General features: G+C 36.5%; 2 protein-coding genes across 7 annotated transcripts; both read left to right on the top strand.

Moving 5' to 3' along the window:
- Positions 1-484: 484 nt before the first annotated feature.
- LOC102619291 (DEAD-box ATP-dependent RNA helicase FANCM) lies at positions 485-9,188 on the top strand. 6 transcript variants are annotated; one of them, XM_006473111.3, is made up of 23 exons: positions 485-614; positions 689-956; positions 1,428-1,571; positions 1,802-1,884; positions 2,008-2,122; positions 2,282-2,373; positions 2,503-2,557; positions 2,638-2,759; positions 2,830-2,943; positions 3,225-3,418; positions 3,897-4,027; positions 4,457-4,517; positions 4,613-4,683; positions 4,814-4,863; positions 4,928-5,093; positions 5,305-5,432; positions 5,525-5,857; positions 5,939-6,005; positions 6,188-6,826; positions 6,916-7,392; positions 7,707-7,758; positions 7,950-8,099; positions 8,391-9,188. In XM_006473111.3, exons 1-23 carry the CDS (start codon positions 567-569, stop codon positions 8,977-8,979), a joined length of 4,149 nt encoding a protein of 1,382 aa, XP_006473174.2. In that variant the 5' UTR covers positions 485-566; the 3' UTR covers positions 8,980-9,188. The 6 variants fall into 6 exon arrangements, with proteins under 6 accessions (XP_006473174.2, XP_052297443.1, XP_052297442.1 ...); XM_052441483.1 differs by lacking the exons at positions 7,950-8,099; positions 8,391-9,188 and having other exon boundaries at positions 7,585-7,727; XM_015528910.3 differs by lacking the exons at positions 485-614; positions 689-956 and having other exon boundaries at positions 1,508-1,571; positions 1,999-2,122.
- A 1,181-nt stretch (positions 9,189-10,369) lies between these two features.
- Positions 10,370-14,202, top strand: LOC102618031 (uncharacterized). Its single transcript, XM_006473106.4, has 5 exons — positions 10,370-11,162; positions 11,703-12,161; positions 12,329-12,706; positions 12,791-12,858; positions 13,680-14,202. Exons 1-5 carry the CDS (start codon positions 10,659-10,661, stop codon positions 13,888-13,890), a joined length of 1,620 nt encoding a protein of 539 aa, XP_006473169.2. The 5' UTR covers positions 10,370-10,658; the 3' UTR covers positions 13,891-14,202.
- Positions 14,203-16,514: the final 2,312 nt, after the last annotated feature.

Below are 16,514 nucleotides of genomic sequence, written 5' to 3'. Positions count from 1 at the left end.
TATAATATTTTTTCATTTGTCAATATATTTCAAGGGTCTTATTAATTTAATGTAACTTACAGTCACCAGAAGTACGGTAAAAATAAGACATCGTCTTTACATGACGTGCTTACATGTTATTCATTTTTGTATTTTTTTTATTGTAAGTTACAATAAATAGTAGCTTAAAGATTGACAAATTATCATATTTTTAACTAATTTATTCGCATGTAATAGAGTAAATGTATATATCTATATGTTTGCAACGTGTCTATGTGTCTTGCTTTTCGTTATAATAAAATCAAATATGTGTTTGCTTATTTAAAAAAGAAAAAAATGATTGTGTATTCACGGGCGCACACATGAAAGAAAACGGAAAACTGTGTTCTATTATGTGATTCATCAAGAAGGAAGGGTCTTAATGTTATTATTCAATTTTTTCAAATTTTAATTTTACGGAATGATATAATAATGTATCAAGAGTTTATTTTTAAGTTTTGCCGCCAACGCAGTGGCCTCTTTCCCTTCCCCAAGGGTTTCGCTTTCAATTTCTCTCCAAAAGGTCAAAATCAGCTCAACTCAAATCAATGGCTGCAAACAAGATTCCCATCGAAATCAACGGCGATGATGACGACGTAAGTCGGATTCGACTTCTTTTATCTCTTTCTCTTTCTCTATTACCATTCTTCGGTCATCTCTCTCTTTACAGGAATTTGATTGGGAAGCAGCTGTTAGAGAAATCGATACGGCGTGTCAAAGCTCAAAGCCCTCTACTTCAAACTCAACTAATTTTAATTTATGTTCTAAGGCTAACAAAAAGCCTTCTACTTCTAAGCAATCTACGCTTGATAAATTTTTTGGAAATGTGGGTCCCAAGCCTCAAGGGACTGAGGAATTCAATGAGGGTAGTAGCTTTGATGAGAGTTTATGCCACGTTCAAATTGATGCTGAGGCAGCTAAAACTTGGATTTACCCAGGTTAGTTAGGTTAAATTTTTACTGTTCCCTAATCAGATGCCTGCATTTTGTATGCCCTAATTACTTTTGTTTGAAATGTGGGATCATATAATTGTTTTATAAATGCGGCTTAATGCGTTTGGGTTTTCATGAACAATTTGAAACTGTAATTTATTTTTTCGAATGGATGTTGAAAAGCAAATCACTAGTTTTCAAATATATCCTTTGTCGAGGATACGTGTTATACAAGTGATTATTTAAGATGGTAATATGACTTTATTTATTTTATTTATATTTAATTTCTCTACTGTTAAATAGGTAACAAAGCATATCAATTAGCATCTTCTTTGCTTTTCAGCAAATTATGTCCTTGATATCATTCAAAGATCTATCTTGTGGCCCATTATACAAAAGGATTGTCTCTGAGTTTGTTTTTATGACTTATCTTTCCTTTTCTTATTTTATTTTATTTTTTATTTCCTTTTTCATTAGTTAATGTTCCTGTTCGTGACTATCAATTTGCCATTACCAAGACGGCGCTTTTTTCAAATACATTAGTGGCATTGCCGACAGGACTTGGGAAAACACTTATTGCTGCCGTTGTCATTTATAACTTCTTCAGATGGTTTCCAGATGGTAACAAAAATTTTATGTTTCTTCTTATTGATGTTAAATGCTTCAACTTACCACTTCATTTTCTATATAATTAAATTAGTACAAAGCTTTAACTGTAACTGTGTCGGTATTTAGAAAGTATAAATAGAGATTAGAATTCTTATGGCTATTTATAATCAATTTAAAGCATGTTCTCTCATTTGCCAACCACGGACTGCATATAACAGCTGTGCTTGGTCTCTTCCTGGCAGGGAAAATAGTCTTTGCTGCTCCTTCTCGACCTCTCGTCATGCAACAGATAGAGGCATGCCATAACATTGTAGGAATACCACAAGTAAGATGTTGATTTTCTTCTCATCACTGAGTGATTTGGTCAATTATTGTATTTTAATTTGGAAATTTGCTTGATAAGAATTATTATCATTTTTTGAGAAGATTCCAACCAAAGTGACTGCAGGAATGGACCATTGATATGACAGGTCAGATAAGTCCTACGAAAAGAGCAAGCTTTTGGAAAACAAAAAGAGTTTTCTTTGTTACTCCACAAGTTCTGGAGAAGGATATTCAGTCTGGTGATTCGTTAATCTGTACCTTATAGATTACAGAAAGCAAATGAGTGATTGTGAATGTGTTAGCACAAAGTATTGTTTTTTGTGATTGACTCTGTACATGCATCATTTTCTGCAGTGCGTTTCATTATCATTTTTTGTTCATGAATCAAATTTTTGCAGGCACTTGTTTGATGAAATACCTGGTGTGTTTGGTCATTGATGAGGCTCATCGAGCAACGGGAAATTATGCATATTGTACAGCAATTCGTGAGGTTTGTTTTACATATCTTTCTTGTGTTTGTTAATTTCACTTGATTATTCCGTCCACAGTTGTAAGTTTTATGGATTTACTTGTGGAGATATTTGCTGTTCAAGATACTAATGATTCATATAATTCATAGTTGATGTCTGTACCAGTGCAGCTGAGAATATTGGCTTTGACTGCAACACCAGGATGTAAGTAACAAATTTCTGCTTTTGTTTTATGACACTTTTCTGCTATATCTTAAATCCTGACATTAAATGCAACTGGTCAGCAAAGCAGCAGACTATCCAGCATATTATCGATAACTTGTATATATCAACGCTTGAATATCGTAATGAAAGTGACCAGGATGTCAGCTCATATGTTCACAACAGGAAGATCGAATTGATCGAGGTATATAATGGTTTATGTCTCCTAGAATCTGTTATGTGACTCTAGTTTCTAATATGTACCATGGTAACAGGTTGAAATGGGGCAAGAAGCAGTAGAGATAAATAATCGGATATGGGAAGTAATACGCCCATACACGTCCAGGCTTTCAGCAATTGGGCTTCTACAGAATAGAGACTATCAAACTGTAAGGCTTTACAGAATTTTCTTACTTTTGACTCTAGGAGACTGCTAGATCTATCCTGCCTTCTCTTCCTCTCAGTCTGAAACCAGAAAAGGTTTCCTTGATCCTGTTGATTGAATTCAACATTTCTAGTTGTTATTCTACTCATCAAATTGTGTCCAATGAAATCTTACCTCACCTGCTGCTTGAGACCTTGAAATTTTTGTGTAGATTTTGAGTTAGTACTGCAGGAGATAATTCTTTCTCTGGTTTTCTTACTTGCATTTCATATTGTCAATGGTCAGTTGAGCCCAGTTGATTTACTAAATTCAAGGGACAAATTTCGTCAAGCACCTCCCCCAAACCTCCCCCAAATTAAATTTGGTGAAGTGGAAGCTTATTTTGGAGCTCTTATTACTCTTTACCACATCCGTAGGCTTCTTTCAAGCCATGGAATAAGGCCAGCATATGAGATGCTGGAAGAAAAGTTGAAACAAGGGTATGTTCTTTTGCAGCCTTTGGCACCATTTTTGTCTGTATAGACAGATTCCAGTATCTGTACCTCTTATTCTTGTTAGTCTATGACTATATTATCAATCTGTTTAGCACTGGAAAATTTGTTCAAACCCACAAGAATATGTTGTCTAGTCTTTGACTGAAGTACCATATTTTGTTTGAGTGGAGGTTTTATTGTTTTCTAATCTGGGTCATGGCATACTTTTCTTTTTCTTTTTTTAAAGTTTTGATTGATACCATTTAATTTGAGAGCCAAATCGTTCATGGACCAATACTACATTTTCTTGGGAGTGAGTTGATAGTAATGGATATTTGATTTGATCTGTTTAAGACTCACTTTTTGACTTGCGCTTTGATGTGGCTGTAGTTAGTGCTGTGTCCATCATATTAATGCTGATGATTTAAACATGCTGATTCCATTTTTAAAACGATCTAAAAGTGTCTGAAATTGACTATTGCAGGTCATTTGCGAGATTTATGAGTAAAAATGAAGATATTAGGAAAGTGAAGCTCTTAATGCAGCAAAGTATATCTCATGGTGCACAAAGTCCCAAATTGTCAAAAATGTTAGAAGTGCTGGTTGATCATTTCAGTATGTGACATATAATCTTACTCCTCATTCAGTGAATATTGTTTCATAGATTTTGTACTCCTATTGCTGAAGTGGAAATACTGTTGTGTATTTAAGAATTCTTGAAAATATTGCAATTAAACGTTATAATTCAAACTGGTAATTTTATTGTCTTTACTTTATTTGTTGTTCTTTCATTCCATTTTTTTGGTTTTTTTTTTTTTGGGTGGCGGCCGGGGGGGGGGGGGGGCTGTTTGTGTGTGGGTGGGTTAGATGAGGATTTAAGGAATGATTTTTGTAATTCACATTTTTTATAATGAACCTGTTTGCATATTTCTTTGCCTGTAAATCATGTTGATGCCATTACTTGATGCATAGGGCCTTTTGTCTTTTGTCTTACATCTCACAATTTAGTATGATTGAAAGTGATGGAGAATTTTCTGGTTGCAGAAACAAAGGATCCAAAACATTCAAGAGTTATTATTTTCTCAAATTTTAGAGGAAGTGTCAGGTGCAAAAGCATTACTTTATTTTACTTGTTTGTGATGGCTATTTTGCATATCTGAAATTAGTGAAAACTTCCTTGGCGATTGTACTCCCATTCAGGGACATAATGAATGCATTAGCAACTATTGGGGATTTAGTTAAAGCAACCGAATTTATTGGTCAAAGCTCAGGTTTGTAGTTCTGCACTTCCATATTTTTTCCCCTATTTGAGTTTTCTTTTCTTTTTTTTAGTATTCTTTCCTGGTACGAAACCTGAGGTGAAACTATCTGTAAACTTCATTTTATTTCGATTTGTCGTAGGAAAAGCATTGAAAGGCCAGTCACAAAAGGTTCAACAGGCTGTTCTGGAGGTAACTATGCTACTTTTGTTGATTTTCTCAGCTCCTTCTGTTGGTTTACTTCATTCTTTTACAGAAATTTCGGGCTGGTGGATACAATGTCATTGTGGCCACATCAATTGGTGAAGAAGGCCTAGACATAATGGAAGTTAATCTTGTGATATGTTTTGATGCTAATGTGTCACCTTTGAGAATGATCCAGCGAATGGGGAGAACGGGAAGGAAGCATGATGGAAGAGTTGATATCCTTTTTTATCTGATTAACACACCGAATGAGGGTTAATCAGGCACTTTTTTTTTCAGGGGAAAATATGGCTTAACATTATATATATATATATATATATAACAAAAACAAATAAACAAGAGGCAACTTTTTCAATGCCCGAAATCTCTTTTTCACCACCTCAGCAACTTTTTTGAATGCTTATTTCATGGTTCTTTGACAAGTATTACTAGTTTTAGCTTGTAAAGGGTCAGAGTTGAAGGGCTATATGCGAAAGCAAGCCACCAGCAAGGCTATCAAAAAACACATGCGAAATGGGGGGATGAATAGCTTTGATTTCCATCCTAGCCCAAGGATGGTGAGATCTTCTCAAAGAAAAAGTTCGGTCATCTCATCTACAGCTATAGTATTAACCACTTATCCTTTAAATTCTATTATGTTTGGTTCTAGATTCCTCATATCTTCAAACCAGAAGTCCAATTTGTTGAGCTGTCAATTGAACAATATGTTTCTCGTGGAAAGAAAGTGAAAGATGATCATGCTATCACGACACCTATTTTCAAAGAAAAATTAACTGCTGCTGAGACCGATTTAATTGCCAAGTATTTCCATCCCACAAGTGATAGTACTTGGAGACCATCTCTTATTGCTTTTCCTCACTTCCAAGCATTGCCCTCCAGAGTGCACAAAGTAATGCATTCTTTTAGGACAGGGATGCTGATTGACATGATGCAACATTTGCAAGGATTAACTTTTTCTAGAGATGACAGAACTTTTGTTGAGGTTTGCTCTGTCTTTTGAGTGAGACAACATTGTGCATGATTTGGTATTGTGTTTGCTTATGCTGTTCTGCAATGGATTCAGGATGAGGTCTCTTCAGATAAGCATTTGGGTCTTCAAACTGTTGAACCATGTGAAACTGATGAACGAGGTAATTTATCATTTACTTCTAAAATTGCATGTCTTACTGAATTCGTATTCAAGAAGGCTTCATTGGTTTCTTCATTTTAACTTCGTTGGATCTTATCCACACGGAACAGTTGTCTAGACACATGCAGCACAGCAATTTTATGTTATTTATAAGTCACTTCCATTCTTGAAATCTTTTTGCAGATAATTTCCATGGCACCAAAAAAGTGACAGATTCTGAACTATCAACTAGGACCTTGGGAACCCAGGAGAATCATAGCATGCCACAATCCTGTTGCAAAAGTCCTGCAGCTCACGCCTATCTTTTTGGTTCTGATTTCATTTCGGTTGATGCTCTAGGAAAGGTCCTAATTATATCTGTCCCTGCACTTCCTTTTAAAGAATTATCACATTCTAAGAAAAAAAGGGCTCCTGATACACTGCTGCTAAATCATTGGAAGCAAGATTCTTCCCCTTTGAAGACTTCTGATAAAAACTATGATGAACTTACTGTGCAATCTAAAGCTGTTGAAGAACTAACAACCTCACAGGCCGCATGCATAAAAGATGGTGCTCTCCCAATATCTAGATTTTCCAGGTCTGATGCCCTGCCGGAGAAACCACTTGATGGGTTTGAGGAAATCCTTGACAGTCCAGTTTTGAGGAGAAATCAGTTACGGGAAGAAGATACTACTGACGAGACACTTGATGTTAATGAAATCAAGGAACCATTGTCACCAGATGATGAACACCATAATGATCTTAGAGAGAGTGATCTCAGTCCCAGGCTGACTAATTTGATCAAGAGTGGTGTTGTTCCAGAGTCTCCTATTAATGAAAATGGTGCAGATCTAACCTGATGTTGTAGTTTCAGAAGTTCTCCAGTTAATGTGGGTAGACTAATCCTTTCTAAATAAACTTTCATTTTGTAGGGGCATCCAATAATAAAGGAAGAAATCCAGATCTGGCTTCACCTGTCAAACTGTGTTCCATACAGCCAAGCAAGTTTGCAAGTCTAGGGAAAACTGAAAAGTGCAGTAAATACGTCAGAGCCAGCCAAGGGAATGTCTCAATTTCTCCTGTTAATAAAAAAATTCAAACTCCTTTGCTTAAAATGAACCATACTGCCAGTGCAGGAGGATATTCCCCCACTTCTCCAATTGCTGAAGAAACCAAAACTCCATTAGCAAACCTTGCGAACAGTAGCTGTAGCAGAGATTGGCGTTTGAGTTCTGGAGACAAGTCAGAAAATGTTGAACCAGCACGGAAATTTAAAAGGTTGCGCAAAGTTCGAGATTGCGAACAAAATAAGAATTCAGAAAATATGAAAGAAAATGCTGTAGCTCCAGTAGTGAACCTTGCAAGACGTTTTCTGGGTATGAGTCCTATCCAAAATAAGCACGGCAGAGGTAATTGGATTTTATCTCTTGTTATGTTTTCTGTTTATTCCTTAGTATCTTTGTTTCTCAGTCTATTTATTAGGATTCTGAGTTTATTTTTGATATATCCAGTTGTTTATCCTTTCTAAAATCATAACTTTTAATTTTTTGTCTGTCTATTCTGAGACTGACTTGTTTTACCATTGTTTTTGCTTTATGAAGATAAGGGCTTGTGTATACTAGTGTTGTATCACTTACCCCATTTGTTGAAGAACCAGAATTTTGAAAGTGAACTATGGTTTGGTATTACTCATGTATTGTGACTGGATTGTGACTGGATTCAGGTAGAAAGAAGCCAATGGACAACATGAGAGAATATATTGAAGAGGAAGCCGAGTAAGATTATTCTCAGAGTTTCCAATTGAATGTTGCAAAGTTCTTATAATTACACTGTTTTTTATTTAAAAGCATAATTTGCTGGAATGATGATATCAAAATACGTAAAGAAACGAAGTGATGTTAAATTCAACCCCTAGAGGTTAAAAAATGGTAACAGCATGGAATCTCTCGGTTTGCTTGCTTCTCAGGGTGTCCTCAGAAGCTGAAGTATCTGATGATGAGGAAGATGACGAGGACAACAATTCATATGATGATAGTTTCATAGATGACCGCATGAATCCTACAGCAACAAGTACACAGGCTGAATCTAGTGGAGTTGACATGATGGCTATTTACAGGTTTTTACTCTCTCTCTCTCTCTCTCTCTTTCTCACACGCACACACGCACACATGCACACACGTGTTGGTGAAGAGTGTATCTGTGTGTTTCTGCTTTTCATTTTACTTTTCTGTTTGAGTAGTCCCCCGCAAAAGAGTAGTCTATATCCTTGCTTTTTCTATTTTTCACTTTTTTATTGGGTTCATGGCAAAAAATCTGTAAAGTTACCCTCTACTATTTCTTCTCTATGAAGTTCATTATTTGGTGTTCTATTGTAAAGCTGCTAGTACTAATTCCAATCCTACCATAGGCGTTCTTTGCTCAGCCAATCACCCGTTGTGAGGCAGCCGAATTTTTCTCTCACGTATAGTCCTGACTCTGCCACTCCCATGACCAGAATAACTGGGAGTGGAAGTTCCTCAGGAAAGACATTGATTTCTATGCAGACGCCCCATAGTAAGTCTGCAAATCGGTCTACCTGCAGAAATTCAGAATCCATTCAAACGATCCAACAGCAAACCACCTCAGCAACCTTCACAAGTACCGATCTAATACGAGAGAGAGAGAGAAATCTGGAAAATAGGAAACGAAAATTAAGTTATTATCATTCCGGGTCTACACCTGCTATCAACTTGGAGCCAGAATTCTCATTCCACTCAGAGGATACAGGGAAAAATTTATGTCAGCAGGGTCAAGGTGACAACATCAAAGCAAATGGAGAAACAATTGATGATGATCAATTTTATGAGAATCTTGATCTTGATGCTGTAGAGGAACATGCTGCCTTGCTTCTAAAGCAAAAGTCAGAATTTTCTGTACACGAACAAGAGGTAATTCCTCAATCACAATTACAAAAACTCGATATTCATTGTTCTCCATCATTCGATCTTGGGATATAGTAATTTCAAGGGCAAACTAGTTTCTGTCAAAATTTAGGTTGTAATTTATCGGTGAGAGAAGGTGCATTTATGTTCTTTCGTTAGTTTTTTTGTTCCCGCGAAGGGATGAAAACACAAATGTGAAATATATGTAATCGACCATATAGTGAAGTGAATTGTGTAAAGTTCAAATGTACAGAGGAAATGACAATATTTATGTTGAATTGTTTTTTAGTCATTGTTTTGTATTTTATCAGTCACCAGTGCATCAAGAATAGTACGTACATTTATAAATCATCCAGAATAAACCTTGCAAGCGTAAGGGGGTAACCCTGACCTCCAAGGGATGTTATTTTGGTAACTTCACCTGCATTTTAGGACAATCACGTAACAATGATAGGTCAGAGTATATTTTAATGTATGTCCATCTTTTTGTATCCTGTTGGGTGAAAAATATAAGATCCCTCAAAAGGTCAAAAAAAATAGTACACACGTGCAACGCAGGTGTGGAATTCAAATTAAATATGGTTCGGACATACCTTTGATAAAGGAGTGAGCAAATCCGACGGTCAAGATCATAAGAAAACATGTGATGAAATGATAAACATAAATTTTAAGAAGACGACGTGTCATAGGGAACAATCTCTCCTTTTGAGAAGCAGGCATTAATTGTTTTGTCCGTATTTACCCACAAAAATCTGTGACAGGCTCCAGGCTCCAGGCTCTACGCGGCAGTAGTCCACCAGTTCACCACCCGTAGAAAAGGGCAAAGTAAACCTCCTTTGGAATTTTTATCACACAAGTCCTTTATTTATATATTTTTTAAAATAAAAGACATAATTTATCACGTTTCATCGTGTAAATACGCCGGGACCCTGCCAATGTAGCTCTAGCCTCTGTGATGGCAGCTTGAAGCTCTTCTTATATGCTCTTCAAAATTTCTTTTACTTTTTTTTTTATTGTGCTTTTGTATAAATATTAAATACAGCACATGCTCATTTTTAGGCTTAGGCCTGTCTTTATAGAGATAATAATCTCAACTCTCAAGATGTATTTTATAATCTTATTTTTTATTAATTATTTTAATGACATTAACACATAACACTTATTCTTACTAATTCAAAGTCTGTACAAAAATTATCTTTCATAGTAAAAATGAAAGCTTTTAATGATTTTTTTTTTTTAACAATCTTGTAACAGAAAAAAATAAAAGAAAAAAATGATTGCTTTTCTAATTTTAGTTAAAATTTGCAAACAATTAGAAGGTGCCCAACACAGTCACTACTCCTATGTAATAAAACATGACAAGCTACGTTATTGTTTACCGACATGAAAGAACAGGGAGCTAGATGATAATTTCCCATCCATATAAATCTAATAATTTTTTTTTTAAAAGAAAAGAAAAAAAAACAAAATTAAGAAAAGAGTGGAACCCTAAATCATTATTATCCCTCTCTTAGCAGCGACGGTGAATCAGAATCATCATTATAAAAGAACGAGTAAGTATTTATTTATCACAAAAACCCTCTCTCGCCAGTCTCCACTTTCAAAACCCTAAAAAAGAAAGAGAGGAAGCAAAAGTAGCCAACTCTGTTCAGCTTCCCGCCAACAGAGTCTATCTCTCTTACATTAGCAGCTGTTTGTTTTTTACCCGGTATTTAGTCGAAGAAAAGACAAAAAGAGTGAAATGCAATTGAGAAATGCAGAAGCTCATGCGACTAAACCCAAAAGGGCCCCTTCTCTGCTCTTGTAACCCTTCCTTTTCTTCTTTCACTTTTAACCCCAGAAGGCTTATAATGCATTCCACCGCCGCCTGTACGCCTTCTTTCTCCACCGACGCTTTTGCCACCTTGGCTCGCAAATCCACTCTTTCTGCTGGGTTTTACGCCCGGTGTTCCCTCAAAATGCCGCCGCCTCCTCGGTCGTGGGTGGTGATGAGGGAGGGCAGGGCGTGGTTCCATACGGCCGCCGGTGAGGGAGTGAAGGCTGCTGGGTCTGAGTCTCAGAAGGAAAAGAGTGAAGATAAGACTAGCAGCAGTGTCAAAGTCAGTAGAAGGCGCGGCGGTGGTGCCGGTACCGCTCCTGGGTTGGTGGGCAATCCGGACTTGTTGACTATTCCGGGAGTGGGGCCGAGGAATTTGAGGAAGCTTGTGGATAATGGGATTGGAGATGTTGCTGAACTCAAGCAACTGTACAAGGACAAGGTGTCGTTTTGCCCCCCTCTTTTCTTTTTCTAGTGTTAATTAATTAGAGTTGTTGCTTAGTAGAAAATATTAGTCGCCAAAGTAAATGTGGGTGTTTACTGGGAATGTTTAATCTTTGACGATTATGATGCTTGGGACCGTGATTTTTTTTTTTAATTTGTTTTGCATCTACTATTCTGCTTTGGGTTAAGAGGTTTATTCTTTGTATAGTTTATTGATTTTTTAAAAAATTTATTTGTGTTTGCAACTCCTATTTTGCTTGGCTTTAGAGGTTTTTTCTTTGCAAAGTTTATTTTGTTTATGTACTTGAATTGAGAATGAGCCATGTATGTAGGGATGCACAATAGGGCGGAGTGTTCATTGCCAGTTCCTTATTGTTAAAACCTTGAATTTGACTAAGAAGCTAGTTTTGTTTAGTTCATAGGCAGTCCATAACCTTTTGGTAGCTTGAGAAACAGAGGGAACTCTCATATGGTAGTTGGTTTCTCGGTTTCATCGGTTCTGTGCTGACAAAGTGTTCTGGTACATCTTTCTTTGCAGTTTTGGGAGGCTAGTCAGAAGATGATTGAGTATTTACAGAGTTCCGTGGGGATTATTCATAAAAATCATGCTGAGAGTATTACAACTTTCATCAAAGACAGTGTGGATGAGGAACTAAAGGATTCAAACTCAGATGATAAGCCTGCTCCAAAGAAAAGAATCACTTTCTGTGTTGAGGGGAATATTAGTGTCGGGAAGACAACTTTCCTTCAGAGAATTGCAAATGAAACACTTGAGCTGCGTGACCTTGTTGAGATAGTACCAGAACCCATTGATAAGTGGCAGGATGTTGGCCCTGATCACTTCAACATATTGGGTGCTTACTATGACGCGCCTGAAAGGTATGCCTATACGTTCCAGAATTATGTTTTTGTTACAAGGGTTATGCAGGAGAGGGAGTCATCTGGTGGAATTAAGCCACTTAGATTGATGGAGAGGAGCGTTTTCAGTGACAGAATGGTAAGAATTTGCAACTTTTGATTGATTAGTGATCACTAAAATTAATGACTCTGGAGCTTTGCAGTTCTTTCCTTTCTCATTTTGTTTTTGATCCTGTTTAACAGGAATAGAAACCTGCTTTAAGAGTTTCCAGATGATTTATTTTCTCTCATTGTTACTTCGTATAGGTATTTGTCCGAGCTGTCCATGAAGCAAAATATATGAATGAAATGGAGATCAGCATCTATGACTCCTGGTTCGATCCTGTTGTATCTGTCTTGCCTGGGCTTATTCCAGATGGTTTCATCTATCTTAGGGCAAGTCCTGATACTTGTCATAAGAGAATGATGCTACGGAAGAGAGCCGAAGAGGGTGGGGTCAGTCTGGACTACCTCCGCTCCTTACATGAAAAGCATGAGAACTGGCTTTTCCCATTTGAAAGTGGTAATCACGGTGTATTAGCTGTTAGTAAGCTTCCGCTGCACATCGACAACGGTTTACACCCTGACATAAGAGATCGAGTGTTCTACTTGGACGGTCCACATATGCATTCCAGCATTCAGAAGGTATCATCTATAATCTGTTTGCTTGTATTCGTGTAGTTTTCCTGAATGAATTTTTTATCTTAAATTTCTTACGGGTCTGTGCAGGTTCCTGCTTTGGTTCTTGACTGTGAACCCAACATCGATTTCAGCAGAGATATTGATTTAAAGAGACAGTAAGAAAATATTCCCTATTAAGTTTCTAATCTTAATTGTACTAGAATACCCTTATCTTTTTTGGTGATATCTCTGACTGCACTCCCCTGCAATGCAACATTACTCTTTGGGGTTGTTTTTAGTGTGAATAGTGCTGAAAGTTGCTTTCTAGGATGATTTGCAAGAACCTAGAACATTGTTCCCTGCATCACTAATTGTCATGAAATTTTCTTGTACATATTTACTTCCACACTATCTCTTTACTGCCTCTGGCATTGTCTGCATCATGTGAGCTCCCCTCCAATTCTTTGATATGTCCCCACACCCTGCTTGCCCAGTAAGTTAAGCATGCATAAACTTTAGCTAGTTGTATGAGATACTCTGATTTTGACCACTGTGATTTTTCTTGTTTCCTGCCCAACCTGCGTACTCCGAGAATAATTTTTTTTTATTTGGCTGGACCTTTTGTCCTTAAGATTTACTGCATTGGTGTTGGTCTTCAGTATTATCCTGAGAAAGAGAAGAGTTTGCATATACAACATAAATGGTTCCTTCCCAGCTGGCTGTTGGAAAGGAGGAGCAAAGTTTGCAGAATTATGTAATCATGTAAAGACCTTTTCTTTTTGTGGGGAAACGTGTTCTAGCAGAACTGGTTTCTAATTGTAATAGGTGCCAAATTGGGTTATCCATTGCCCACCAAGATTGATGCTGTTCCTTTTTTATAACCCCCCCAAGTTCATCATGCTATGTTTAGTAGTCTTTTGCTTCAAGTCAGTAATCTTGTGTACCCTAGTTTCCATATGCTTGTGCGCTAACATACCATAATTTGGTTTTCGTGAAGGTATGCGCGCCAAGTAGCTGAGTTTTTCGAATTTGTGAAGAAAAAGAAAGAAGATCAATCTGCTGAAGAATGTGCTGCAACGAGTAACCAAGCCAAGGTCTTGCTACCTCATAAAGGTGGATTCTGGTTACCAGATGGAAAACATTTCCCAGAATCAGCCCTCAAATCTCTAGATCTCAGACGAGCTATGTCGGTCATGTCCGGGCAGTAATTCAACTATAGTAGTGGCCATTGTTTTCCCCTAATCCCAGATTCATGTCGAGAGGTATCTTGTTTTGTTCTGATGTGTTTCTGGCAATTGTGTATAGTTCCCCAGTGCTTGTGAAAAAAGGTTCTTTAACCCTTAACCTTCAGAAGCTGTAGAGAGAGAGTTCTATAACTGATGGATGCTCTGCCAGTATGCTGACTTAATGTCCAAAAGTTTTATTTTCTTTTTGATCTACCCTTCTTTCCCCTACTAATTTGCTGTAATTGTTTGAGCTTGACAGGAGTTGAATGTTGTATTAAAATTGGGCTTTCTTAATTCTGCTGTCCCCCATGTTTCTTCTAAACTAACAGCCTCATGCGGTAACCGTAAATGGGTGTTAATGAGGATGCATTGGTGCTGTGTGTAGAGAATAATATCTCTTACGCTATTTGAGGATTGGGCCTCCAAAAAGCCTCTCAATTAAAAACATCAATCAAGTAGAATATGCCGTTGAGATGTTTCCAAAATTAACAACGGGCGTTGAGAAAAATATTATGTAAAGGGTAAAATGAAAATAAAACAACAGGAATTTCTCAAAACCGTTTTGAGAGGATTTGATCTAACAAAACGTTTTTCATCACCTGTGTATTTCTGCCTTGTTACAAATAAAAACAGTGGTCAACAGCACTAAAAAAGTAAAACGCCAAACGCCAATATAAATGTTTGCGGCAGCCTTTGATTTTTGTTTTACTTTTTGTCATATCGATTATAACTTCACGAAGTTAATCCTCCACTTTGAACCATCAATCATGATTCACGGATGCCAATTTTTGGGGAGAGGGGGGAAAAAAAAACAAAGAGAGAGAGAGAGAGAGAGAAATAGACTTTATTTCCATTGCGATAAGTGGGCCACAAAGACCAAAAGAGTTAGGTAAGGGCAGCGTGGATCTTGTTCTTGCCCAGACTTCTAGAAGTATTTCTCATGTCATACTATTTTGGTGTATATTTAATCATGTGCATAATCTATTTATACAAAATTGATCTATTTCCTTTAGATGTTAAGTGAATAAAAAAAAAAAAATTACTTCTTGTGTCAACTCAAAAGAGTTAACCAATTGAATCAGCCATATATTTTTATAGTCTGATCATATGCGTGACGAATAATAAAATATCCTATTCTTTTTCTTAATATAATATGTCGTTATTTAAATTAAAGTTTTTAAATACATGATAAGAACAAATGTTTACTTAATCTCAAGTATTTAAGTGGAGAGGATCAACCCTTCACTTTGAAGCTGAAGGAAAGGAGATGAAAATGGAAAATCACTCAACAAATAAAGAATGATGGGAATATCGTATTTTTGAAATAATAAAATAAAAATTGAGAGAGAGAGAGAGAAGAGCTGCTGCACAGACTGCACATGCACAGGAGGAATTGATGGGAAGAGACAGAGGGTGGTTGCAAAATCTACCAACCTTTACCAAACTCAATTTGTCTGTGTCCTGATTGCCATCTGTCTGCTCCAAGTTTATCCATTTTGGCCTTTCTTGTATTTATTATTCTCACATTGCTTTGTCCCCACTGCCCACTCAACCCAACCCAACGCCCAATTCTTTCCTAATCATGCCTTCGCCTTTGATGATAATATTTCTATCTTAAGAGCTGTCAAAATAGGTCATTGTCATCTTAAAATACATAGTAAAGCTGCTATATCAGCTTTACTATGTATTTTCTAATATTTAATTGTTAAGATTTAAAAATATTTTTCTTCTCCGAAAATTGTGCCGGAGTTGGCACTCAGCTGCCATTAAAAATAATAACAATAATGATTGATGATAATGCACGTGAAAAAAGTACTATACGAAATGTCGAATGCGCAGGTTTGTATTTTAGGAATTATGCCGTTTGTGATAATTTGACTCTATAACAAAGATTAAATTTGTGGGTTAGTGTGTAGTGTAAAGTTTGGGCTCCTTCCCAACCTTCTAGATGAAGATTAAATTTTGTTTTGTATTATTTTGATTGGATTGAATTTCCGTTTATCTTCTTCTTTCTGTCCAAATCAAATCTAATTTATATATATTTACCCAAATCAGGAAAAAATGACAATAATAATTCAAAAGTAGAAGCCGTCATTATAATTGAATGAATATAAAAAGACAAAGAAGAGGTAGTTGGTTGCAGTCTCCTAACGTCACAGTTTATCATTATAATCCACCGTTTTTCTTCTTTATCCGATTTTTGAGATTATCTATTTGGGTCAAATAATTTTGAGACACGACGAGATCAAGAGGCAAATTTTTGTTTGCAGAAAACGTTATTAAAAAATTCGGTTTGTGTCAACTCTCCAGGTGCAATTTGTCGGCCGTAGAATAATAGTAGTTTGTTTAATATCAGCCTGAATTTGCGTAATAATACGTAAGAAGTATAATACTTGACATATACTTTATGATTATTTATAGTACCCAATAATTTGAAGTACCCTTATTTTACAAAAAAAAAAAAAAAAGGAAAACAAAGTTGAACTTCACGTAATTAATATTAATTAATTAAATAGACACTGGCTCATGTCGTCATGTCGTGTGTGTTAGGCTAGGCATTCGTTGGTCGTTATAGTGGTTGAGGATCATCCCTGTTGCAAGTCGCA

This window comes from Citrus sinensis, chromosome 5, assembly GCF_022201045.2.
Source record: "Citrus sinensis cultivar Valencia sweet orange chromosome 5, DVS_A1.0, whole genome shotgun sequence".
Taxonomy (NCBI): Eukaryota; Viridiplantae; Streptophyta; class Magnoliopsida; order Sapindales; family Rutaceae; genus Citrus; species Citrus sinensis.
Note: the sequence above shows the minus strand (reverse complement) of the source record. Positions and strands in the feature narration are given on the sequence as shown.

Coding starts and splice junctions, on each gene's coding strand:
- LOC102619291 (XM_006473111.3), top strand. CDS start 567: ATGGCTGCAAACAAGATTCCCATCGAAATCAACGGCGATGATGACGAC. Junction 1,885..2,007: donor ACATTGTAGGAATACCACAA/GTAAGATGTTGA, acceptor AAGTGACTGCAG/GAATGGACCATTGATATGAC. Junction 4,518..4,612: donor AATTTTAGAGGAAGTGTCAG/GTGCAAAAGCAT, acceptor ACTCCCATTCAG/GGACATAATGAATGCATTAG.
- LOC102618031 (XM_006473106.4), top strand. CDS start 10,659: ATGCAGAAGCTCATGCGACTAAACCCAAAAGGGCCCCTTCTCTGCTCT. Junction 12,162..12,328: donor GCGTTTTCAGTGACAGAATG/GTAAGAATTTGC, acceptor TACTTCGTATAG/GTATTTGTCCGAGCTGTCCA. Junction 12,707..12,790: donor TGCATTCCAGCATTCAGAAG/GTATCATCTATA, acceptor GGGTCTGTGCAG/GTTCCTGCTTTGGTTCTTGA.